The sequence below is a fragment of the Neoarius graeffei genome, chromosome 13 (genome assembly GCF_027579695.1).
Source record: "Neoarius graeffei isolate fNeoGra1 chromosome 13, fNeoGra1.pri, whole genome shotgun sequence".
Classification (NCBI taxonomy): domain Eukaryota; kingdom Metazoa; phylum Chordata; class Actinopteri; order Siluriformes; family Ariidae; genus Neoarius; species Neoarius graeffei.
This window is the reverse complement of record NC_083581.1, coordinates 76,573,757-76,599,642: the sequence shown is the minus strand read 5'-3', so window position 1 is coordinate 76,599,642 and position 25,886 is coordinate 76,573,757. Positions and strand designations below refer to the sequence as shown.

The window sequence follows — 25,886 nt, the reverse complement described above, 5'->3', positions numbered from 1 at the left end:
TCCCAACTTTTTTGGAATCAGGGTTGTATATACCGATCAGCCAGAACATTAAAACTACTGGTAGGTGAAGTCAATAACATTGATTATCTCATTATCTCACTACAATGGCACCTGTCGAGGGGTGGGGTATATCAGGCAGCAAGAGAAGAGTCAGTTCTTGAAGTTGATGTGTTGGAAGCAGGAAAAATGGGCAAGTGTAAGGATCTGAGTGACTTTAACAAGGACCAAATTGTGATGGCGAGATGACTGGGTCTGAGCATCTCCAAAATGGCACATCTTGTGAGGTGTTCCTGGTATGCAGTGGTTAGTACCGAACAAAAGTGGTCCAAGGAAGGTGAACCGGCGACAGGGTCAAGGGTGTCTAAGGCTCATTGATTCACATGGGGCATGAAGGCTAGCCCATATGGTCCAATCCCATAGAAGAGCTACTGTAGCATAAACTGCTGAAAAAGTTAATGCTGGTAAAACAAAAAGGTGTGATTTACTTCATCTGTCAGTGGTCATAATGTTAGCGCTGATCGGTATATATAAATTGGACATGAGTGTTCTATTGGAAAATACAACACTTGTATTTTTGATACGAGCTCCATCCGGGACATGGAGAACTAAAACCGTGACATAAATCTCTATCTGTCACTTGTGAGGAAATCGATGAGTAGTTTTGATAAATTTGGGGACTTTTTGTTTGTGAATGTGTCAATATAATAAAAAGAAGATCACACGTTGGCTTGAGGATATGAAGTTTATCTTCTACTGTTGAAAAACTCGCATTTTTCATATGAAATCCATTTCGGCTCTGAGTGACATATTTCCACATATTTCACGCCGATGATGTCACTCCCAGTGTTTTCCTGCTGACTGGACACGCGTTGTCAAAATGGTGAACCGGTTCAAAGTTAAAATTCTTTTGATTAACTTGCATATTTTTGGGGGGATCTGTCCATATAATATAAAGAACATTACACAATGGTACAAAGATATGAAGTTTATCTTCTGCTTCATTCACTCATGAAATGTACATTCATCACTCAATGATATCCTCTCTCTCTCTCTCTCTCTCTCTCTCTCTAAATATACACACACATTATATATATATATTAAAGAACACAACACACAACTTTAATAATATTTTTCAACTCATTTATTTTCTCCATTTATTCAAACCACCACACCATCCAAAACCACATAATACGCAACACTTTACATCCTTCGTAATGCTGTCGCTCAAACTCCCAACATGGAAAACCACAATATATAAAAGAACTGCAGTTTATAACAGACTTAAAAGAACACAATAAAATACTTTTTGCCAGGTCAAATAAAACTGTATCAGCAACAATAAAGATTCATTCATTTCTCTTCAACAAGCCCAAACTTGTCTTGGTCACATGAAGACTGGGCACAAGGTGTGAATACAGCCAGGATGGGATGCCAGTTCATCAAACAAACACACACTCATTGCATTAATGCCATTTAGCAGACACTCTGGACAAGAGCAACATACAGAGAGTAGTCAGGGGTTAGGTGCCTTTCTCAAGGGCACTTCAGCCATTCCTGCTGGTCCAGGGAATCAAACCAGCAAGCTTTTGATCCTAAAGCTGCTTCTCTATCCATTAGGCCATGCATGTATTCCACGTTCATGCATGTATTCACACATAGGGATGATTTCGACTCAACAATCAACCCTCCCACCCTTCAAAAATGGTATGTTTTTGAGTTTAGGAGCGTGAACGGAAACTGGAAAACCCAGAGGAATCCCAAAGGAAAACACAGGAAGGAACTGTACAGGAACTCAAACTTAGCTCAGGATCAAACCAGGAACCCTGGAGCTATGAAATATCAACACTAAACCAGTGTTCTGTTCAAGAAGACAATGCTTTTTGAATAATTGTATTTTAAAAAATCTTTTCAAGACTGAAAGACTTAAAATTAAAGATAAAAAAACCCCCATTATATCTACCACAACACAAACTCCATTTTCTGAAACCTCAAGAAATCTCCTGTAGCTCACATTCCATCGATCATCTGTACCACTTATCTATCAGCTGACTCTGGGTGAAAGGTGGGGGACAGCCTGGGCAGGTCATCCATCTATCACAGGACTAAGACAGGGACAAACAACCATTCACACCTATGGGCAATTCAGAGTAGCCAGTAGAGGCTTCGCACCATCACGTGATCCCATAGCAACGGTAACTAGGGCGCCATGATAGGGGCACACTTGTTGTGCTTTATTCAGCCGAGTTAGTTGTTATTGATTGGTATGGGAAGGTTTTGCTGCATTTTTGGATGTGCAAATCATTCTGAATGAAACAAAGACATCAGGTTTTTTAATTTACCAAAAGTAATTCATCATCAGGGGAAAAAAAACTAGAGAGATTTCTCAACGTAGGAGGGGGAAATGGGGAAAAAACATTCAGCGGGATTCACTGTCAAACAGAGAGATCAAAAACTTTATGGTATGGTCACTTCATTTCTACAAAGGTAAGAATTAAAAAAAAAAAAGACCCAGTCATTATGGGAAACACCTGATGCTGATTTGAGCGCAATCAGCACATATACAGCAAGCGTGCCTCCTGTCATGACAGTGTAGTGACCGTTCCTATGGGGTCACGTGACGGTGCAAAGCCTCTATTGACCGAATCCACATGTCTTTGTATTGTGGGAGGAAAAAAGAGCACCTGGAGGAAACCCATGCAGGCATGAGGAGAACATCCAAACACCACACAGAAAGGCCCTGATTCAGCCACAAAGTTTGAACCCAGAACCTTTTTTGCTGCGAGGTGACAGCACTAACTTCTGCACCACCATGCTGCCATAGCTCGCATTCGCAACATGGAAAATCACAACGTATATTGAGCTGATTAATTTGATCATCTCATCTCATTATCTCTAGCCGCTTTATCCTTCTACAGGGTCGCAGGCAAGCTGAAGCCTATCCCAGCTGACTAGGGGCGAAAGGTGGGGTACACCCTGGACAAGTCGCCAGGTCATCACAGGGCTGACACATAGACACAGACAACCATTCACACTCACATTCACACCTACGCTCAATTTAGAGTCACCAGTTAACCTAACCTGCATGTCTTTGGACTGTGGGGGAAACCGGAGCACCCGGAGGAAACCCACGCGGACACGGGGAGAACATGCAAACTCCACACAGAAAGGCCCTCGCCGGCCCCGGGGCTCGAACCCAGGACCTTCTTGCTGTGAGGCGAGAGCGCTAACCACTACACCACCGTGCCGCCTAATTTTACATTTAAAATGCACAAATAAAGACTGCTATCTAGAACAATGTAGTATAAGTGATTCCCAGCCTACATCCCTGCAAGCAGCCAAATTATCATCATTAGTCCTCATCACCCGTAATAGAGCAAGAGGCCTCCACCAAAGACCTCCGATGTTCTCAATCTGGAGCCCATCTTTCCAGGTGACCCCAGGTCCATCCTTTCTCCCTCATTTCCACAAGCAGACAAAGATCTAGTACATAAAACTGCCCTGTACACATGACACCCTTTCAGCTTCGAAACAGATTTTTTTTTCTGGTTTGAAAAAGCAAATTGCTCCAAACTTCACTGAAGGTAATAGGGTATTGAAGAGGGTGACACTGATCACACGAAGTAGGCTATAATGTGAAATGAGGGGAAGTCAACAAGGGTGTGTTCAAGGCAGGATTGAAAAGGTTCTCCAAACTTTATGAAACTTGACCCTGTGTTTCTGGTCTTTGCAAGAACATCCTATTTTGATCTGCTCTCAAAGCTTCCTGTTTCAAAATCCTCTGCACTGTTTTCGACACATGCTAAATCTCCATACTGGACTGACACACAACAAACCAGCACTGACTCGAAAACACTGACATCGTCCATTTTTCATCAAATAAAATCTTGATTAAATCCAAGCAGAACAGAACAGTATACGTACATAAATATTTATGGAGAAAATGGAAGATATACAGTATTGGGGTTACGGCTCTATGTTACTGAATAATTCAAACGTGTATATTAACAGAACTTTAAAAAAAACCCTGTTGAGTCAGAAAATAATAAACTAAACAATTATTCAGTAAAAGTTTACTGGATGCCGAGCAAACTGGCCTGAGTTTCCAAAAAGCATCGCAGCACAAAGATCATCTTTAAATGGTAGAGCGGGCAGCACAATGAACACTCTCTCTCCTAGTTAAGATGCTCTTAGGGTTAAGAGGCTTTTGGGAAACACACCCCAGATCTGTCGTGTCTAAGCACATATAAAAAGGTGTATACTTAGATATTTCCAAATATTTGGAAAGAAGTCACCTTCACTAGTGTATTTTTTATAGGTTAATATGAAAGTATTTTTTATTATGCAAAATATTAATTAGTTATTTATTGTCCACATGATAAAAATGTATTAGATATTTTTAGGTGATCAGGTTTTAATGCAGTACACCAATACTATAGATTTTTAATTACGCATTTAAAAAATTTTATTTGTAGAAGAGATTTCAATCCTCTTTTACTTAGATCTCATTATATTGTGGAGCTCTTCAGCCAAAACTTGACTCATGGAACTAAGCAGGGAACAATAGACAGAAAAACGCCTGTTTTAGTATCAAGTAATATGTTGTTCATTGACGCAGTGATAAAGTGCCTCATAATCAAGAGGCTGCATGTTTAAATCCCGCCAGTGCCAATTTAATCTCAGAAAAATCCCATGTTTTTTTTTTTAAATTATTATTCTTTTGGTCCTACAATTTTAGGAATATAATTTGTGACAAACTGATACCTAAAGGGAACACAAGTGAGAATCACTACTTTCAGCAAGTCCTCTGGGTGTTTTTTTTTCTTTGCAAAATATGGCTTTATTATAATATGAAAGTTTCTGTTTAAAAAAAATGAACCAATATCATTTTTTGATTGCTCCAAATATCCAAATGGACCCCAAAACCAGAGTCTCAAGGTCACCCAGGACACAGTGCTCAATCATCTGCTTGGTCCAGCTGTCTTCTTATCAATGATTTGGTCTTGTCCTGTCAGAGTTTGTTCTGAACTCAGGTACGAATGTGGTGGATATGTTGGGCACCGAGTATCCCACTGTGAAGTTCTGAAGTCCCAGCAACAGGCACTTCCAGCTATAACGCAGAACCTTCCTCACATTCTGCAGCACAAAAATAACTGTTAATCATCAATACTGCACAGGCCGATACAAACATGCTTACAAAATATACGAAAACAATGTGTGCTGCATATGTAAGGAATACAAGATAACCATAACGACACATCCAAAGTATTACATCTATCTATCTATCTATCTATCTATCTATCTATCTATCTATCTATCTATCTATCTATCTATCTATCTATCTATCTATATATATATATATATATATATATGTGTGTGTGTGTGTGTGTGTACACTGTATACTAAATAAATAAGCAAGACAACCCTGTATGTTCATAGCAATATATATTCAAATCATATTTAAAAAAGGTATACGTTTACACCAAATAAAGTAAAAATAGAAGAATCCCTGGCAAATAATTACATTTGATCAGAATTTTTAAAATCTGCAGATAGAAATGTGCATATTACCTTTTTATATTTCTTGTACTTCTCTTTCTTTTTTGTCTTCTTCTCCTCCTTTGCTTTCTCTTGGCTCTCATTCTCCTCCAAAGTCACATATTTCTTTGAGCAAACATATCGCTGGTATCGGCTCTCATTCTGCCCTTCATCCCATGTCTCCAGAAGAGATTTCGGCTTCATTTTGTCCTGTAGCCTTTCCTCCTTTGGGGTTTCCTGCTACATACTGACAAAACTTTGGAACAGAGGACTGGACATTCACAGAACGAAATGGGAGGGTTTACTGGATCAGCTTTACATAATACTTTGTTCCAGGCTGGAGACAAATGATCCTATGTGGGACGCCTTGTTCTTTTGAGCTCTCTATCAGGGCTCCAAAAACATGGGGAGTCATATGCGGAGATAATATCGTTATTTTATATTATTTGTATTATCATAGAGACTTTATGGGAAGACTATGGGTTGGGGAACCATGTTACACCATTTTAGAAATTCCTGTTTCAGACCTTGTACTGGATACAGTTCTGAGTCGCCCAAAATGTTTGAACCCTTCTGGTCTGAACACTTAGCACTATATGACACTTTTAAAAGTGAAAAAGACTTTTGAACAGATGAGAACTAATAGTTTTCTTTTTATAAAGTCCTTTCTTTCATATTGTGGTGATTTTTTTTCTTGTTGGAGCAAGATGTTTTAGCCCCTTCAATACTACGCCCCACTGTCATGAACATTGGTTCGCACTGGAACATTAAAGTGCATATCACAGGTAAATTCAGGAGCGAGATCAATGTAATTCTCCTATTTTATATTAAACTTTGGTCAAATATCTTTAACATTTTGCATTTTGTGCAATTTTTTTACCTTGCACAATACCAGAAAAATTCAGTTGAAATCAATTCAAATCAAACCAATTCGAGGCAAATTGGTCCACCTCTGAAAAAACTTGGCATTTGGATTTCCCGGCAAACATTGATTTTCATGACGTCGCATGCGGGACGCCTCCTTCTGAATCCTACGCCAGCACTGGTTTGTTTATGAGAAAATGACCTGGTGGTTTCTGCAAATTTCTTCAATGTTATCACGTAATTATTAAAATGGTTAACAGATGTATCGTAGGAGGGTGTAGCAACACCAATCTTGATGGGATTAGTACTCATCGTTTTCCAAAAGACTGGACAATGAGAGAGAAATGGGAGCGCTTTGTGCGAGGCACCCGGAAGCCGAAGACCAAGCAGAGCCGAGAAAAAGACCAAGAAAATCGGCAATTCACAAGTTGACTGTTGCCAGGGTAAGAAATAATTCTGACATCTCATTGCATTCTTCATCCAAAGGTGAAGTAACATTGCGCTCAGGTGACAATTCCATATTTCAATGCAAAATCGCTCGCTGCTAAACTTGGTCTACACAGGCTGTGCACTGAAACCGTGCAAGCTCTCGCAGCCTGCTGGCGCTTCCGCAGGTGACGTCACGAATCTGGCTCCAGACTCCCTTGGGATTTTTCCAGACGCGTCTTGTTATTTTATTTTTTTCTGCTGTAGACAGATGGCCTTGTGCAAAATTACCCTTCTGGATGAGTGTGTAAAGGGACATACTTTCATATAAAAAAAGGAAATTGGTCCAGAATATGCACTTTAAGCAACATATTATGATACTTCTAAAGGTGAAAAAGACTTTGGATCAGTTTGGAGACAAATTATCCTTTTCAATAAGTCCCTTTCTTTCAGACTGTGGTAGGATTTTGGTGACCCAAGCTGTTTTAGCTATCAACTTTGGTTTATACAAGAAATTAGGTCTATTATGGCCCTTTTCCACTACCCTTTTTCAGCTCACTTCAGCTCGCTTCAGCTCGCTTCAGCCCGACACGGCTCGCGTTTCGACTACCAAAAACCAGCACGACTCAGCTCGCTTCAGCCCTGCTTAGCCCCTAAAACTCGCACCGTTTTGGAGTGGGGCTGAAGCGAGCCAAGCCGTGCCGAGTGAGGTTGGGGGCGTGAGCAGACACTCCCCTGTGCACTGATTGGTGAGGAGGAGTGTCCTCACATGCCCACACACGCCCCGCGAGCACGCTGGGATCTGTAAACACCGTAAACCCGGAAGAAGAATAATTACGAATTACGAGAATTTCTGAAGCCTTATGCGCCTCGCCTCATCTATACGCTCTTGCCAGTATCTGTCCGCGTTGTCGGTGACAACAAGCCACAGCACCAAGACCAGCAAGATCACTGAATCAGTGACATACAGAGCATCGTGGACGAGTTCGCGGAGCGCAAGGCTCGTCGTATGCCCTTCAAATAATGCGCGCAGTAGGCTATTGATGTTTTATTATGAGCCATGTACAGTATGTCACCTAATGTTTTTTTGTTTCTGAGTTACATGTTCGTTTGAAGGACTTAATGTACAAAATTGCACCCCGTAGTGTTGAAATTGGTAAACACAGTGCATTCAGTGAGGTTTGCACCGCCCTCCTTTTATTTCTGACTCTTCCTGTCACCGTTGCAACCTCTGAGCGCTCATTCGTATGCCCTTCAAATAATGTGCGCAGTATAGGCTATTGATGTTTTATTATGAGCCATGTACAGTATCCTAATGTTTTTTGTTTCTGAGTTACATGTTCGTTTGAAGGACTTGATGTACTAAATAACATAGTTGCACCCGGTAGTGTTGAAATTGGTAAACACCGCAGTTGCGGACATTTTGTAGCCTAAAATGATGTTATGATAAGCTTTAATAAAGGGCCCGGTCATTTGCCCCGCCCCCGGCCCGGCTCTGACTTGTTCCGCCACTGTCACTGATGTCACTGTTTGCGCTGCTTAACGACATCACGTGACGTCCACCCACTTTCGCTAACTCCACCCAATGTGTCCACCCACTTCCAGCCAGCACGGTTCAGCGCGGTTGTAGTCGAAATGCAACTCCAACAGCCCCGCTCAGCCCGACTCAGCTCGACTCAGCACGGCACGGCTCAGCCGCGTTTGTAGTGGAAAAGCGGCATTAGATATTTAACAATTATTCCACGAAATCAAGTCGTACATGAGCTGAAAGTTAGCTGTAATCCATGTACAACAAGATTCTCTCCACATTCACTGGCTTTTGAGAAACAGAGCAATATTATTGTTAATTTTTGCAAATTCGATCAATAAAAACTTTATACAAAACGTCTGACAAAATAATTTCCACTTAAGCGGATTTCTTAAAAGCCTATCGATGGCGGCACAAATTGACTTGAGTGTTGTTGTTTTTTTGTAGAAAGTGCCGTCTTGCTGTCGTGCCGAGGAATAGAATTTAGGCTTTAGACATTTATTTAATTCTTCCTTGGACATTTCAGTTCTGTCATTTTCAAACTACTTTGAGCTTTTGAACCGGGCTAAAAAAAATCAACAAATTTTAATGCTTAAAGATGAAGAATGTAAACAAACCGGTGAAATGACAGGAGCGATTTGTGAAAAATGCTATCATAGAGTTTTTATTTTGTCCTCGGTTGGTTCGGCAACACACTCCGCCATTTTGTTTTTCTCTACTCACGATAGATATAGACAGTAGATATAAAAAGTATACACACCCCATTAAAATGATCGTTTTTTCTGATGTAAAAAAATGAAACCACAATAAATAATTTGAAAACTTTTCCCACCTTTACTGTGACACATAACCTGTACAATTCAATCGAAAAACAAACAAATCTTTTAGGGGGAGAAACATCCATCCATCCAGCCATCCATCCATTATCTGTAGCCACTTATCCTGTTCTACAGGGTCACAGGCAAGCTGGAGCCTATCCCAGCTGACTATGGGCGAGAGGCGGGGTACACCCTGGACAAGTCGGGGAAAAACATAAAAAATAAAAAAACATACAATAAGCGGCGGCACGGTGGTGTAGTGGTTAGCACTGTCGCCTCACAGCAAGAAGGTCCGGGTTCGAGCCCCGTGGCTGGCGAGGGCCTTTCTGTGTGGAGTTTGCATGTTCTCCCCGTGTCCGCGTGGGTTTCCTCCGGGTGCTCCGGTTTCCCCCACAGTCCAAAGACATGCAGGTTAGGTTAACTGGTGACTCTAAATTGAGCGTAGGTGTGAATGTGAGTGTGAATGGTTGTCTGTGTCTATGTGTCAGCCCTGTGATGACCTGGCGACTTGTTCAGGGTGAACCCCGCCTTTCGCCCGTAGTCAGCTGGGATAGGCTCCAGCTTGCCTGCGACCCAGTAGAACAGGATAGAGTGGCTAGAGATAATGAGATGAGATGAGACATACAATAAGCTGGTTGTATAAGTGTGCACACCCTTAAACTAATACTTTGTTGAAGCACCTTTTGATTTAATTACAGCATTCAGTCTTTTTGGGTCGGAGTCTATCAGCCTGCCACATCTAGACTTGGCAATATTTGCCCACTCTTCCTTGCAAAAGTGCTCCAAATCTGTCAGATTGCGAGGGCGTCTCTTGTGCACAGCCCTCTTCAGGTCACCCCACAGATTTTCAATTGGATTTAGGTCTGGGCTCTGGCTGGGCCGTTCCAAAACTTTTTTTGGGGTCATGGTCCTGCTGAAAGATTAAATTCCTCTTCATCTTCTGCTTTCGACCAGACACCTGAAGGTTTTGGGCCAAAATTGACTGGTATTTAGAGCTGTTCACAGTTCCTTCCACCTTGACTAAAGCCCCTGTTCCAGCTGAAGAAAAACAACCCCAAAACATGATGCTGCCACTACCATGCTTCACCATGGGTATGGGGTTCTTTTGGTGATGTGCAGTGTTGTGTTTGTGCCAAACATACCTTTTGGAATTGTGGCCAAAAAGTTCAACCTTGGTTTCATCAGACCAGAACACATTTTCCCACATGCTTTTGGGAGAGTTGATGCATTTTTTTTTTTTGGCAAAATTTAGCCAGGCCTGGGTGTTTTTCTTTGACCCTACTGCATAGTCCAGACATATGGAGAATACGGGAGATTGTTGTCACATGTAGTACACAACCTGTACTTGCCAGAAATTCCTGCAGCTCCTTCAGTGTTGCTGTAGGCCTCTCGGCAGCCTCCCTGACCAGTTTTCGTCTTGTCTTTTCATCAATTTTGGAGGGACGTCCAGTTCTTGGTAATGTCACTATTGTCCCATATTTTCTCCACTTCTTGATGACGGTCTTCGCTGTGCTCCATGGTATATCTAATGCCGTGGAAATATTTTTGTACCCTTCTCCTGACTGATACTTTTCAACAGTGAGATCCCTCTGATGCTTTGTAAGCTCTCTGTGAACCCTGGCTTTTGCTGGAGGATGCAACTGAGTAAACGTCTGAACTTTATTTGGGGTTAATCAGAGTCATTTTAATTGATGGCAGGTGTGAACCCAAAAAGACTGAATGCTGTAATTAAATCAAAAGGTACTTCGACAAAGCATTAGTTTAAGGGTGTACACACTTACACAACCAGCTTATTGTACATTTTTATTTTTTATGGTTTTCCCCTGAACAGATTTGTCTCATCTCATCTCATCTCATCTCATTATCTGTAGCCGCTTTATCCTGTTCTACAGGGTCGCAGGCAAGCTGGAGCCTATCCCAGCTGACTACGGGCGAAAGGCGGGGTACACCCTGGACAAGTCGCCAGGTCATCACAGGGCTGAACAGATTTGTTTGTTTTTCAATTGAATTGTACAGGTTTCAAGTTTCAAAGTGTTTTTCAATTGAATTGTACAGGTTACAGGTTTCAAGTTTCAAAGTTTCAAGTTTCAAAGTGTTTACTGTCATATGCACAGTATAAGGAACATGTCCTCTTGCATAATGAAATTCTTAGTTTTCCATCCACCATGAATGCCAAATTACAACAATAAATAGGTGGAAGAAATAATATAAAGTAAAGATAATGTAGTGCAAAATAGTTAGTATACATATAATATAATAGGCAGGTCACATTAAAGGTGGGAAAAATTTGGAAATTATTTATCATGGTCTCATTTTTTTACATCAGAAAAACCTATCATTTTAATGGGGTGTGAATACTTTTTATATCCACTGTATATATGAGCTCATATTCTAGTAGTAGAGTAGCCAATCAGAGCACGCGATTGCTCATATACAGGTAGTCGTCGACTTACGACTGCGTTTGGTTACGACTGACTGGTCGTAAACCGATCTGGTCGTAAGTCGGCCTGTGTTAAATGAACGTAAGTATATTGTGATGTGTAATGATATTGTAATCATCTTAGTCTTATTTTATCAACATTTTCTTATTTCATTACCTTGGCTCATTATTTGGTTTAAGTCAAACACTGCATACGACACTGCGTACAGTACAATTTGTTTAATATGTGTAAAACAAAAAATACGAAATACAGGTGCGAAAAATAGAAAACATTTTAGTTTGAAACATACCAAAATACAAATGTAAAACATAGCAAAATACAAAATTTAGTGACCGCTGGCATCACTGGTGCTTAGCTGTGGGTCGTCTACGTCATCATCAGTTGTTGCAGCGCTCGGACTGGCGGGAGGATTTGCTCGTTTCATAAACCAGGAGCTGGGGCGGAAACTGTATGACGGAGTGCGCGAGGGCGCGAGAGAGAGACTGCGCATGTGCCTGGAGCTGGGGCGGAAGCTGTTGTATGCGGCGAGAGGTGCTGCCGGGAGCTGGGGCGGAAACTGTCGTACGCTCAGCTGGGAAACACTTACCAGTCATAACCAGACGGTCGTAAAGTTGATCGGTCATAAGTCGCATAGGTCGTAAGTCGACGACTACCTGTATGTGGTTTTTTTTTGTGTGTGTGTGTGTGTGTGTGTGTGTGTGTGTGTGTGTGTGTGTGTGTATGTATTGTGTGTATTTGCGCCTTAATTCTAAACTGGACACTTTTTGTATTGGTTCAAATAATCAGCTAAACATCCCTCCCAGTCCTTTGGTTCACATTTCCAAGCTGTCCAATGGTTTACATTATATTTTTATTTAACAGTGAAAGTGATGAACACGACATATTATTTAACAATTATTATTCCACGAAATCGAGTCATGCATGAGCTTGTAGTCGGCTATAAGTCATGTATGACTCAGTAGAGTGGAATAACTTTTCTATCCACATTCACTGGATTTTGAGAAACAGATCACTTATTTTTTGCAAATTCGATAAATAAAACTTTATACAAAACATCTGACAGTCATTTTCATTCAGGTGGACTTCTTAAAAACCTATCAGTGGCTGCACAAATTGACTTTAGTGTTATTTTTTTGTAGAAAGGTCTTGCTGTCGTGCCAAGGAATAGAATTTTTAGGCTTTAGACATTTAATTCTTCCTTGGACATTTCAGTTCTGTCATTTTCAAACTTCTTTGAGATTTTGAACCAGGCTAAAAAAAAATTCAACAAATTTTAATGCTTAAAGATGAAGAATGTAAATAAACCGGCGAAATGACAGGAGCGATTTGTGAAAATGCAATAATAATGCTCAGCTAGCTCAGCTGGGAAACACTTGCCTGTCATAACCAAACGGTCGTAAAGTCGATCGGTCGTAAGTCGCATAGGTCGTAAGTCGACGACTACCTGTATAGTGAATGTAGATAGAATAAACAATATTATACATAATGTACATAACACTTTATCATCATTTTAAGGGTGAAAATGGTTCAAACTATAAGTATTTTTCTGTTCTATCTACAAAATATAGTTAAGGTACCGTAGATTTACAATTTACAATTCAATGGCATTTGACAATCCTCAATATGGATTAAAGTAGGGAAAATACCCATGAGTTCCCTCTACAGGATCAGTCTTATTGTGTATCGACAGTACAGTCATTTAAGGAGGAGCTGCAGCTTCAAAAAAAAAAAAAAAGAAAAAGAAAAAAAAAGCATGCCAAAAAAACAACTTCAGTTTCAGGGAAGTGAAATGACCAGTTCATCAAGTCTTGGCGTTCCACATTAGCTTCAGTTGTAAGTATGATTTCAGGTTATTAATGATTTGTTAAACAATTTACTCTTCTTTATCAGTTTTTTTTCTTCTTAGAAATGTGAGATATGCCTGAGCATGTTTTGGGTGATTGGAGTGAGTTTTATTCAGCTTATTTATTAAGATAACCCTGATTTAACTTCTGATTATATTTCCATAAAGCTTAGTTGAACTCAGTTTACGCCATAGCACTGGAAAGTTCTTGACTTATTAGTCAGACGACTTGTGTTGATTCATTTGCTACAAAAGCAGCTCGTTCTGCCTGCCAGACGAATAGGTCGTTGTTTCTACATTAACAGTTCATTCATAGGATCGTGAACAGCACATACTCCACATAAACTGGTTAAAAACAGTTGTGTTTTTTTAAATAAATTCTCTTCTTGTTGATATGTTTGCATTTTTCCAAGGAGATGTTCATTGAGCATTTTTGGAATGAGTCTCCAGTGTCAGTTTATTTATTTATTTTGTCTTATTCACTTATTAAGAGAGGCTGGTGAACACTGATAGCTGGTTGTGATACAAGATATACTGTACCTACTGTTTATCAATAGTTTGACAATGAGGCTTTTAAAGTTATTAGAGCCTTTAATACTTTATAGGTTTCATGCCATGTTTCCTCATGTTCCATCTGAATATCAAACATGGTCAAGAGACAAGCTGTAACTGTTTGAGATGCCCGAGCCACCTCAGCTGATTCCTCTCGATGTGGAGCAGCAGCGGCTCTACTCCGAGCTCCTCCCGAGTGACTGTGCTTCTCACCCTATCTCTAAGGGAGCGCCCAGCCACCCTGCGAAGGAAACTCATCTCGGCCGCTTGTATCCGTGATCTTGTCCTTTCGGTCATTACCCAAAGCTCATGACCATAGGTGAGAGTCGGAACGTAGATCGACCGGTAAATTGAGAGCTTCGCCTTTTGGCTCAGCTCCTTCTTCACCACGACGGACCGATAAAGTGACCACATCACTGCGGAGGCTGCACCGATCCGCCTGTCGATCTCATGCTCCATTCTTCCCTCACTCGTGAACAAGATCCCGAGATATTTAAACTCCTCCACTTGAGGCAGAACTTCTCCACCAACCTGGAGAGGGCAAGCCACCCTTTTCCGGTCGAGAACCATGGCCTCGGACTTGGAGGTGCTGATTCTCATCCCAGCCGCTTCACACTCGACTGCAAACCGCCCCAGTGCATGCTGAAGGTCCTGGTTTGAAGAAGCGAACAGGACAACATCATCCGCAAAAAGCAGAGATGAAATCCTGTGGTTCCCAAACAGGATTCCTTCTGGCCCCTGGCTGCGCCTAGAAATTCTGTCCATAAAAATTATGAACAGAACCGGTGACAAAGGGCAGCCCTGCCAGAGTCCAACATGCACTGGGAACATGTCTGACTTACTGCCGGCAATGCGAACCAGACTCCTGCTCCGTTCGTACAGGGACCGGACAGCCCTTAGCAAAGAGCCCCGAACCCCATACTCCCAAAGCACCCCCCACAAAATACTACGGGGGACACGGTCGAATGCCTTCTCCAGATCCACAAAGCACATGTGGACTGGTTGGGCAAACTCCCATGAACCCTCGAGCACCCTATGAAGGGTATAGAGCTGGTCCAGTGTTCCGCGACCAGGACGAAAACCGCATTGTTCCTCCTGGATCCGAGGTTCGACTATTGGTCGAATTCTCCTCTCCAGTACCCTGGAGTAAACCTTCCCTGGGAGGCTGAGAAGTGTGATTCCCCTATAATTGGGGCACACTTTCCGGTCCCCTTTCTTAAAAAGAGGGACCACCACCCCAGTCTGCCACTCCAGAGGCACTGTCCCTGACCGCCACGCGATGTTGCAGAGGCGTGTCAACCAAGACAGCCCCACAACATCCAGAGACTTGAGATACTCAGGGCGGATCTCATCCACCCCCGGTGCCTTGCCACCGAGGAGCTTGCAAACCACCTCAGTGACTTCGGCTTGGGTAATGGACGAGTCCACCTCTGAGTCATCAGCCTCAGTCTCCTCAGTGGAAGACATGACGGTGGGATTGAGGAGATCCTCAAAGTATTCCTTCCACCGCCCGACAATGTCCCCAGTCGAGGTCAACAGCTCCCCACCCGCACTGTAAACAGTGTTGGCAGAGTACTGCTTCCCCCTCCTGAGGCGCCGGACGGTTTGCCAGAATTTCTTCGAGGCCGACCGATAGTCCTTCTCCATGGCCTCCCCGAACTCCTCCCAGTTCCGAGTTTTTGCCTCCGCAACTGCCCGAGCTGCAGCACGCCTGGCCTGCCGATACCCGTCAGCTGCCTCGGGAGTCCTGGAGGTTAACATGGCCTGATAGGACTCCTTCTTCAGCTTGACGGCATCCCTTACTTCTGGTGTCCACCACTGGGTTCGGGGATTGCCGCCACGACAGGCACCGGAGACCTTGCGGCCACAGCTCCGAACAGCTGCGTCCACAATGGAGGTAGAGAACATGGTCCACTCAGACTCAATGTCCCCCGCCTCCCTCGGAAGCTGGGAAAAGCTCTCCCGGAGGTGGGAGTTAAAGACCTCCCCAACAGAGTGCTCGGCCAGATGTTCCCAGCAGACCCTCACCATACGTTTGGGCCTGCCAGGTCTGTCCAGCTTCCTTCTCTGCCAGCGGATCCAACTCACCACCAGGTGGTGATCAGTTGACAGCTCAGCCCCTCTCTTCACCCGAGTGTCCAAGACATAGAGCCGGAGATCAGATGAAACGACTACAAAGTCTATCATTGACCTCTGACCTAAGGTGTCCTGGTGCCACGTGCACTTATGGACACCCCATGCTCGAACATGGTGTTCGTTATGGACAAACCGTGACTAGCACAGAAGTCCAATAACAAAACACCACTCGGGTTCAGATCGGGGAGGCCGTTCCTCCCAACCACGCCCCTCCAGGTGTCACTGTCATCTCCCACGTGAGCATTGAAGTCCCCCAGTAACACAATGGAGTCCCCAGTCTGAGCACTCCTCAGTACCTCTCCCAGGGACTCCAAGAAGGCCGGATACTCTATACTGCTATTTGGGCCGTAGGCACAAACAACAGCAAGAGCCCTCTCCCCAATCCGAAGGCACAGAGAGGCGAGCCTCTCATTCACTGGGGTAAACTCCAACACATGGCAGCTGAGCTGGGGAGCTATAAGCAAGCCCACACCAGCCCGCCGCCGCTCACCACGGGCGACTCCAGAGAAGTGGAGAGTCCAGCCCCTCTCGAGGAGCTGGGTTCCAGAGCCCAAGCTGTGCGTGGAGGTGAGCCTGACTATCTCTAGCCGGTACCTCTCAACCTCCCGCACAAGCTCAGGCTCTTTCCCCCCCAGCGAAGTGACATTCCATGTCCCAACAGCCAGCCGCTGTGTCCGGGGATCAGGTCGTCGAGGCCCCTGCCTTCGACTGCCACCCAATCCACATTGCACCAGTCCCCTACTGCTACCTCTGTGGGTGGTGAACCCACAGGAGGTCGGGCCCACGTCACCTCTTCGGGCTGAGCCCGGCCGGGCCCCATGGTCAAAGGCCCGGCCACCAAGCGCTCGCATACGAGCCCCAACCCCGGGCCTGGCTCCAGGGTGGGGCCCCGGCTGCGTCATCCCGGGCGACGTCATGGTCCTCGGATTTTTCTCCATAGGGGTTTTGGTGAACTGCTCTTAGTCTGGCCTGTCACCTAGGACCTGTCTGCCTTGGGAAACCCTGACAGGGCATAATGCCCCCGACAACATAGCTCCTCGGATCATTCAAGCACACAAACCCCTCCACCACAATAAGGTGGCAGTTCTAGGAGGGGCACGTATATTTGGTTTGTGTTAAACTGTCATATCTGGTCAAATTTGCCCCAAGAAAAGTATCTCCTGACTTTTTTTCCCTTTCATTCCCTCCTCTTATTTTCTCACCTTTACCTCCATTCCTCACATATCTTTATAGCGCTCCGCTTCACTGTTATTGGTTTTTTTTTCCTTTTCCAGTTCAGTCTCTGGTCTCTTTTTTGAACGGCACTTCTCATCTCATCTCATTATCTGTAGCTGCTTTATCCTGTTCTACAGGGTCGCAGGCAAGCCGGAGCCTATCCCAGCTGACTACGGGTGAAAGGCGGGGTACACCCTGGACAAGTCGCCAGGTCATCACAGGGCTGACACATAGACACAGACAACCATTCACACTCACATTCACACCTACGGTCAATTTAGAGTCACCAGTTAACCTAACCTGCATGTCTTTGGACTGTGGGGGAAAACGGAGCACCCGGAGGAAACCCACGCGGACACGGGGAGAACATGCAAACTCCGCACAGAAAGGCCCTCGCCGGCCCTGGGGCTCGAACCCGGACCTTCTTGCTGTGAGGCGACAGCGCTAACCACTACACCACCGTGCCGCCCCTGAACGGCACTTTTACTATTATAATTATTTCAACGGAGATTATTTCGGTTTTTCTCTTACACAGTGTATCTTTCTCTTTCATATAGTTCTTCTTGTCTGTGAAGACTCTCAGTCATCCAGGTCATGGTAAACTGTGGGTGGTAAAAGAGAGCAACTGGACTTGCTTGAAGATTCTTGAAGACGTTTCACCTCTCATCCGAAAAGCTTCTTCAGTTCTGTCTGACTGGTAGGGAGCATCAGGTATTTATCCTCTCATGGATGAAAAGCTCATCTAAGTTGTCATTTAGTCATCCTGTTGGTGTGGGTCAACTGGGGGCTGGTTGTGAACGGCCTCGAGAGTCGTTAGGATGATCAATGGATTGCCCGTTAGGGTGATCAATGGAATGCTGATTCTCTCTGTCCTCCTGTGAGTCACTGAAAACAGCTGGGTTTTGGTGTGCATTCAGTTGTCTGGGAAGTGTGCCAAGGACTGCATTGTAGGTGGCTGATAAATGGTGTCTTACCCCCACCTCTGTTCAGTGATGGCCGTTCCAGGTTGACAAAAATAGCTTCTTTAACTCCTCGCTCAGACCAATGATCCTCTCTGGCTAAAATGCGTACATTGCAATCCTGAAATGAGTGTCCTTTGTTGTTAAGATGAAGGTAGAGAGCAGAGTCCTGGCCTGAGGAACTGGCCCTCCTGTGTTGAGCCATGCGCCTGTGAAGCGACTCTTGAGGCCATTCACAACCAGCCCCCAGTTGACCCACACCAACAGGATGACTCAATGACAACTTAGATGAGCTTTTCATCCATGAGAGGATAAATACCTGATGCTCCCTACCAGTCAGACAGAACTGAAGAAGCCTTTCGGATGAGAGGTGAAGCGTCTTCAAGAATCTTCAAGCAAGTCCAGTTGCTCTCTTTTACCACCCACAGTATAGTTCTTCCTTATCTATCTATCTATCTATCTATCTATCTATCTATCTATCTATCTATCTATCTATCTATCTATCTATCTACAGTGGTGCTTGAAAGTTTGTGAACCCTTTAGAATTTTCTATATTTCTGCATAAATATGACCTAAAACATCATCAGATTTTCACACAAGTCCTAAAAGTAGATAAAGAGAACCCAGTTAAACAAATGAGACAAAAATATTATACTTGGTCATTTATTTATTGAGGAAAATGATCCAATATTACATATCTGTGAGTGGCAAAAGTATGTGAACCTCTAGGATTAGCAGTTAATTTAAAGGTGAAATTAGAGTCAGGTGTTTTCAATCAATGGGATGACAATCAGGTGTGAGTGGGCACCCTGTTTTATTTAAAGAACAGGGATCTATCAAAGTCTGATCTTCACAACACATGTTTGTGGAAGTGTATCATGGCACGAACAAAGGAGATTTCTGAGGACCTCAGAAAAAGCGTTGTTGATGCTCATCAGGCTGGGAAAGGTTACAAAACCATCTCTAAAGAGTTTGGACTCCACCAATCCACAGTCAGACAGATTGTGTACAAATGGAGGAAATTCAAGACCACTGTTGCCCTCCCCAGGAGTGGTCAACCAACAAAGATCACTCCAAGAGAAAGGCGTGTAATAGTCAGTGAGGTCACAAAGGACCCCAGGGTAACTTCTAAGCAACTGAAGGCCTCGCTCACATTGGCTAATGTTAATGTTCATGAGTCCACCATCAGGAGAAGACTGAACAACAATGGCATGCACGGCAGGGTTGCAAGGAGAAAGCCACTGCTCTCCAAAAAGAACATTGCTGCTCATCTGCAGTTTGCTAAAGATCACGTGGACAAGCCAGAAGGCTATTGGAAAAATGTTTTGTGGACGGATGAGACCAAAATAGAACATTTTGGTTTAAATGAGAAGCGTTATGTTTGGAGAAAGGAAAACACTGCATTCCAGCATAAGAACCTTATCCCATCTGTGAAACATGGTGGTGGTAGTATCATGGTTTGGGCCTGTTTTGCTGCATCTGGGCCAGGACGGCTTGCCATCATGAATGGAACAATGAATTCTGAATTATACCAGTGAATTCTAAAGGAAAATGTCAGGACATCTGTCCATGAACTGAATCTCAAGAGAAGGTGGGTCATGTAGCAAGACAACGACCCTAAGCACACAAGTCGTTCTACCAAAGAATGGTTAAAGAAGAATAAAATTAATGTTCTGGAATGGCCAAGTCAAAGTCCTGACCTTAATCCAATGGAAATGTTGTGGAAGGACCTGAAGCAAGCAGTTCATGTGAGGAAACCCACCAACATCCCAGAGTTGAAGCTGTTCTGTACGGAGGAACGGGCTAAAATTCCTCCAAGCCGGTGTGCAGGACTGATCAACAGTTACCACAAACGTTTAGTTGCAGTTATTGCTGCACAAAGGGGGTCACACCAGATACTGAAAGCAAAGGCTCACATACTTTTGCCACTTATAGATATGTAATATTGGATCATTTTCCTCAATAAATAAATGACCAAGTATAATATTTTTGTCTCATTTGTTTAACTGGGTTCTCTTTATCTACTTTTAGGACTTGTGTGAAAATCTGATGATGTTTTAGATCATATTTATGTAGAAATATAGAAAATTCTAAAGGGTTCACAAACTTTCAAGCACCACTCTATCTATCTATCTATCTATCTATCTATCTATCTATCTATCTATCTATCTATCTATCTATCTATCTATCTATCTATCTATTTTATTGTATTTATTTTACCAACACAAAAGCTGTAGAGTACTCCCTTTCTGTTTAGGACAGTTGTTGAAATAGGATTCTTTTCTAATGTTATTTGCCATTTTCACTTCATTCTCACAGTCAAGTTTTAACGGCATTTATCACAAGGCAAGACTGATAACATTATCTGAGTCTTGAGAGATTCATACACCCACCAGCCACTTTATTAGGAACACCCACCCATCCACCTGCAGTTCTGTAATCAGCCGATCCCTCGTCAGTGGCACGATGCATCAAATCACGCAGATACAAATCAAGAGCTTCAGTTAATGTTCACAATGTTCAAACATCAGAATGGGAAACATTGTGATCTCACAGTGAAGTGTGACTTTCTTTCTTTCACTGTGGTATGGGTGTTGGTTTGAGCCAGATGGACTGCTGGTTTGAGTATTTCAGAAACTGCTGATCTCCTGGGGTTTTCACACACAACAGTCTCTAGAGTTTACACAGACAGAATGGTGTGAAAAACAAAAAACATCGAGTGAGTGAGTGAGTGACATTTCTGTGGGTAGAAAGTAAACAAATGCCTTGTTGATCAGAGAGGGTCAGAGGAAAATGGCCAGATTGGTTCGAGCTTTTTTGTCAGGACGGCTATAGTAACTCATAGCAACTCTTTACAACCGTGGTGAGCAGAAAAGCATCTCAGCATGCAACAGCAGAAGAACACATTGGGTTCCACTCCTGCAGCCAAGAACAGGGATCTTAGAATCAACAACAAGTTCCTATTAAAGTGGCCACTGAGTGTATGCACCTTTTCGAACACTGCTGATGACACGTTATGGATGTGTCAGTGATGTAGGATATATAAAAAAAAACAATCAGCTCAAGTGGATATCAAATCTAGGGGCTCTTTCACTCTGTATAAACACCTGACCCGACTGTCACTGACAAGCTGCATGAATCTACACTCTGGGCTAGAAAGAAATCAGCCCAAGCCTTGCTACTTCACCCCATTCTGTGTATTTTCCTTATATCCGTTGGTGGTGCTCTTGCATTTGGTTCTACAAAAGTCCAAAATAATCCACTTTAAGACATTTCTTAACAGCAAATAATCTTATGTAGATACTGGAACTATATACTGATGTCTTTTTAATGGACATTTTAGCTGTGCTGCACATTTACACCACCCGTCCTACTGGTCAGGGGACGACTGTTTATAGCTGCTATAACATAAGTACAGTAATAACAAGAGCTCTTTCATGGACGTTCCACAATGTTAACGCAATGAATGAATTAACTACAGAGTGAAAGTAACAGGAATAAACGTGTTATCATGTTATAACACCAACTCAAGTGGGTCTGTAAGAAAATGACAGTCCTTTAACATATTATTTCATAATATCTTTACACTGAAATGTGTAATCCATGTGACTTCCTTCACAATATACACTGCAAAAAGTAAAAATCTTAGGAAGTTTATTTGTCTATTTTCAAGTCAAAACATCTCGCCACCCTTATTATAAGACATAATTGCCCAACAAGCAAAACCTCATTTAGCTAGAAAGGCTAGTTTTTAGACAGTCCATCTTGAAAATCTTGTATAGACAAAATGTCTTGAAAAAGTCTTATTTGGAGCACCTTTGAAAATAAAACAAGTTTTTTTTAAACAAGTAAGTACATTTTGGACATTTGTCAAATGCGGTTCATCTTGTTTCAAGAAAAAAAACAAAGTATGCTTGTTTTGGGAATAAATTAACTTTACTGAAATCCTTTGAATCTTTCATTACACTCTAGACCAGACAAGTGCCTTCAAAAAGGCTATGAGTGAGTGGAGGACAAGTTCAGTGGTTTGTTTTTTTCCCACCCACTCGTGAGGTTTTTGTTTATGTGTATGAGGGAAGGGGCTTCAAAGTTTGGGAGAATAGCAGGGTACAAATAATTTACAGCAGGGTGCAAAATGGTAAAATGTCTGCCAGCAGCAGACATAATGCACGCAAAGCGTGCAGGGATATATACACACACACACACACACACACACACACACACACACACATATATATATATATATATATATATATATATAGATAGATAGATAGATAGATAGATAGATAGATATAGAGAGAGATATGCAAGTACGAATTTTTCATGGGGCGGGATGGTTTAGAACAGGCCATCTAAAATTGGGATAACATTTACCCGGGACGGGTATTTGAGGCGGGTCGTCTAGCTTAAGCTTGATTAGCGTTGTTACGCACGCCAGTGTTTCCCACAGAAATTTTGGAGACTATGGGGGAGGCGCGGGGGTTGTTTAAAATTGAGTGATATGTTAAATATTAAGTTATTACTGAAAAACTATTGATTAAAAAAACAGACACTGAGAAATGGTCCTATAAACATCTTTACCAATATAAAAGATTACCAGGACTACAAAAATGCAGAAAATTAGGCTTTACTTATCCAAATGCACCTGTTGGTTCAAAAGCTAAAGTGCAGAGAACCTCACAGCACAACATGAAGTTACCTTCAAATATAATATAAATGCCTCAGCTTTCATGTAAGAAAAAAAAAAAACTATTAATACTAGTACTGTGTGCAGGCAGTCTCTCCTGAAGACTAAATTAAACAATAATTATAAACTAATAAAATAAATGGCTCAGTCTTCATAGAAGAAAAAAAAACAATTTGAACAGAATCTCACAGTATGATGCTGAAGCTGCCTAAACAATGGAAAATAAAATACCATTTTGGCAAAAACGTTGGCATCTATTAATTTCTTGTATTAAGTAAAAAAATATGTTGCCAGATACTGCTGACGTTTTACAGCCCAAAATATGTTCAAAACCCGCCAAAATGCACTTAAAACCGCCCAAATTGGGCGGGAAAACGCGCAATCTGGCAACACAGGCGGCAGTAATGGCTGCACTCGTGTCGAGGATGTAAACACAGTTGACACGGCAACGGACATACATGACATAGTGGATGTAATTTACGTTCACAACTTTTTTTGCTGTCAGAAATATTTAATATTAAATTTTGTGACTCGACTGACAATAGCCGGCGGCATAACAAGCCATAGCCGGCGATTTGCCGCCGGTGACCGGCTACTTTTGAGACCGCTGTGAGGGGTTTACAAGATCAGGCACCAAACAAACAAACAAACAAACAAACAAACAAACAAACAAACAAACAAACAAACAAACAAAACAAACAAATAGTCAGTGCCCCCAAAACGCACTGTTGCTTTGGCGTTGTGTAAGCACTGTAAGTCAAAATGCGTAGACGTTTGGTCACCTTGCATATCTTTAGTTTACTGCGACTGTTTACTCAGTCATTCAGATTGAGGTCCTTCTAGATGCTGTACACACTCTAGACCAGACAAGTGCCTTCAAAAAGTTTATGAGTGAGTGGAGGGCGTTTTAGTGAGGGCTTTTTGGAATGCTGTGAGTTAAGTTCAGTGGGTTTTTTTTTTGTGCCTGATCTTGTAAACCCCTCGTACACATGAATAGTCAGTGCCCCCAAAATGCACTGTTAACTTTGGCGTTGTGTAAGCACTGTAAGTCAAAATGCGTAGACTTTTTTAAATTTTTTTTTTATTATTTTTGGTGCCTGAGATCCTGGGGAAGTGGAATCTTAAGAGATGTTTTAATGTTTGAATGTTGAAATGGGAAAAAAATAAACTTGTTGCAATGCTACACGTGTCGTCAACTTGATTCAAGATAGTCTCTGGTCTCATATCTAGAGTATTTTACTAATTACAGGTCACAAAAGGAGAATCTTTTAAGCGAGCAATGCTTAGTTGTAGAATTTAACAATCCTAATATTAGTATATTTATCTTAAATTCAGTTTTTACTGCCAAGACTTTGTCATGAATTTAAGTGAAATACCCTTAAAATGAAATAAATAAAAATGACTTGAATGGCTAAATGTAAGAAGTACGATCTTGTTATAAGAACTATTTTTGATTATTCTGAGTTAATCAGATCTCGCATAATAAGTTCCCCAATCTTATTTTGGAATTATTTCATCTAAAAACAGGTTAGAATTTTCATCTTACTTTAAGAAATCTTACCAAGTCAAATTTGACTAGTTCCATTGGCAGATTTTTTTCACCTGATTCAAGCAAATATGCTTTGTTTTAATCTTTTATTTCTTATTTTTGAAAGGCCGTTTTTTGCAGTGTAAAGATGAGCCATGTATCCGTTATATCCGCACGGTGTAGTAATTACCACCAGGGTCTGTGTCACTGAGGCGACGAAACATGTGACGTCTTTTGTATGATAATTGTCTGAAGATTTCACCAACACATTGCATGAAGGAAAGCGTAACCAATACCACAATTACAAGCAGGTTACCAACATTTCCTGTCACTCCTCAGAAGACCAGTCGAATGACCAATCCTCCACATTTCCTTTGTTTGTGTTGCAGCATACAGTTTACACATGACTGCCTAATTATAGTCCGGGGAAATTCTTGTGGTTTGTTTCGTGGCATTAACTCCATAATTTCACTTCCAGTATATCAACATTCATCTCATCTCATCTCATTATCTCTAGCCACTTTATCCTTCTACAGGGTCGCAGGCAAGCTGGAGCCTATCCCAGCTGACTACGGGCGAAAGGCGGGGTACACCCTGGACAAGTCGCCAGGTCATCACAGGGCTGACACATAGACACAGACAACCATTCACACTCACATTCACACCTACGGTCAATTTAGAGTCGCCAGTTAACCTAACCTGCATGTCTTTGGACTGTGGGGGAAACCGGAGCACCCGGAGGAAACCCACGCGGACACGGGGAGAACATGCAAACTCCACACAGAAAGGCCCTCGCCGGCCATGGGGCTCGAACCCAGGACCTTCTTGCTGTGAGGCGACAGCGCTAACCACTACACCACCGTGCTGCCCTATCAACATTCACTTTTTAACAAAACCTTTATGAAAAGCACTCATTAGCGCGTTGTCTTGTAAGCTATTGTGGTTTCTAATAGTCTAAAATTAGCTAAAATATACAGAACGGGTGAGTTTTATTTAAACCTTGCCTCAGAAAGAAAGTAAAGTAGAATGATGTACATGATGAGAAACCTGAAAATAATTCCACAATGTAATACTCTAATGTGAGATAGCTGCTAGTGAACTTGGATCATCCAAAGACATGCGGTTAGATTAATATGGGACGGCCTTGGGCTGAGGTGCCCTTGAACGAGGCACCGAAGTCCCAATTGCTCCCTGGGCGCTGTTAGCATGGCTGCCCACTGCTCTGGATATGTGTGTGTGTGTGTGTGTGCTCATTTGCTCACGTGTGTGTGCATGTGTTTGTTCACTGCTTCAGATGGGTTAAATGCAGAAAGGAATTTCACAAGTGTGTGATGAATAAAGTTGTGCTTTCTTT

At 42.5% G+C, this 25,886-nt stretch overlaps 2 protein-coding genes across 3 annotated transcripts in view; one reads left to right on the top strand and one right to left on the bottom strand.

The window, feature by feature from the left end:
* Positions 1–3,130: 3,130 nt before the first annotated feature.
* On the bottom strand, positions 3,131–5,782 carry si:dkey-126g1.9 (uncharacterized). Its single transcript, XM_060937027.1, has 2 exons — positions 5,569–5,782; positions 3,131–5,133 (listed from the first exon to the last, which is right to left on the bottom strand). Exons 1-2 carry the CDS (start codon positions 5,737–5,739, stop codon positions 4,987–4,989), a joined length of 318 nt encoding a protein of 105 aa, XP_060793010.1. The 5' UTR covers positions 5,740–5,782; the 3' UTR covers positions 3,131–4,986.
* Positions 5,783–13,369: 7,587 nt separating this feature from the next.
* Positions 13,370–25,886, top strand: part of nlrp12l (NLR family pyrin domain containing 12-like) — a 32,342-nt gene continuing 19,825 nt past the window's right edge. For both annotated transcript variants that reach the window (XM_060938543.1, XM_060938542.1), the window contains exon 1: positions 13,370–13,445. The gene's annotated coding sequence lies outside the window, so the exon portion shown is untranslated. The remainder of the gene's footprint in view (positions 13,446–25,886) is intronic.

Excerpts from the sequence above, each read along its gene's own strand:
- si:dkey-126g1.9 (XM_060937027.1), bottom strand. The coding sequence starts at position 5,739 with ATGAAGCCGAAATCTCTTCTGGAGACATGGGATGAAGGGCAGAATGAG. Across the intron at positions 5,134-5,568 it reads AGTACAAGAAATATAAAAAG|AATGTGAGGAAGGTTCTGCG; the intron begins GTAATATGCACA and ends TTTGTGCTGCAG.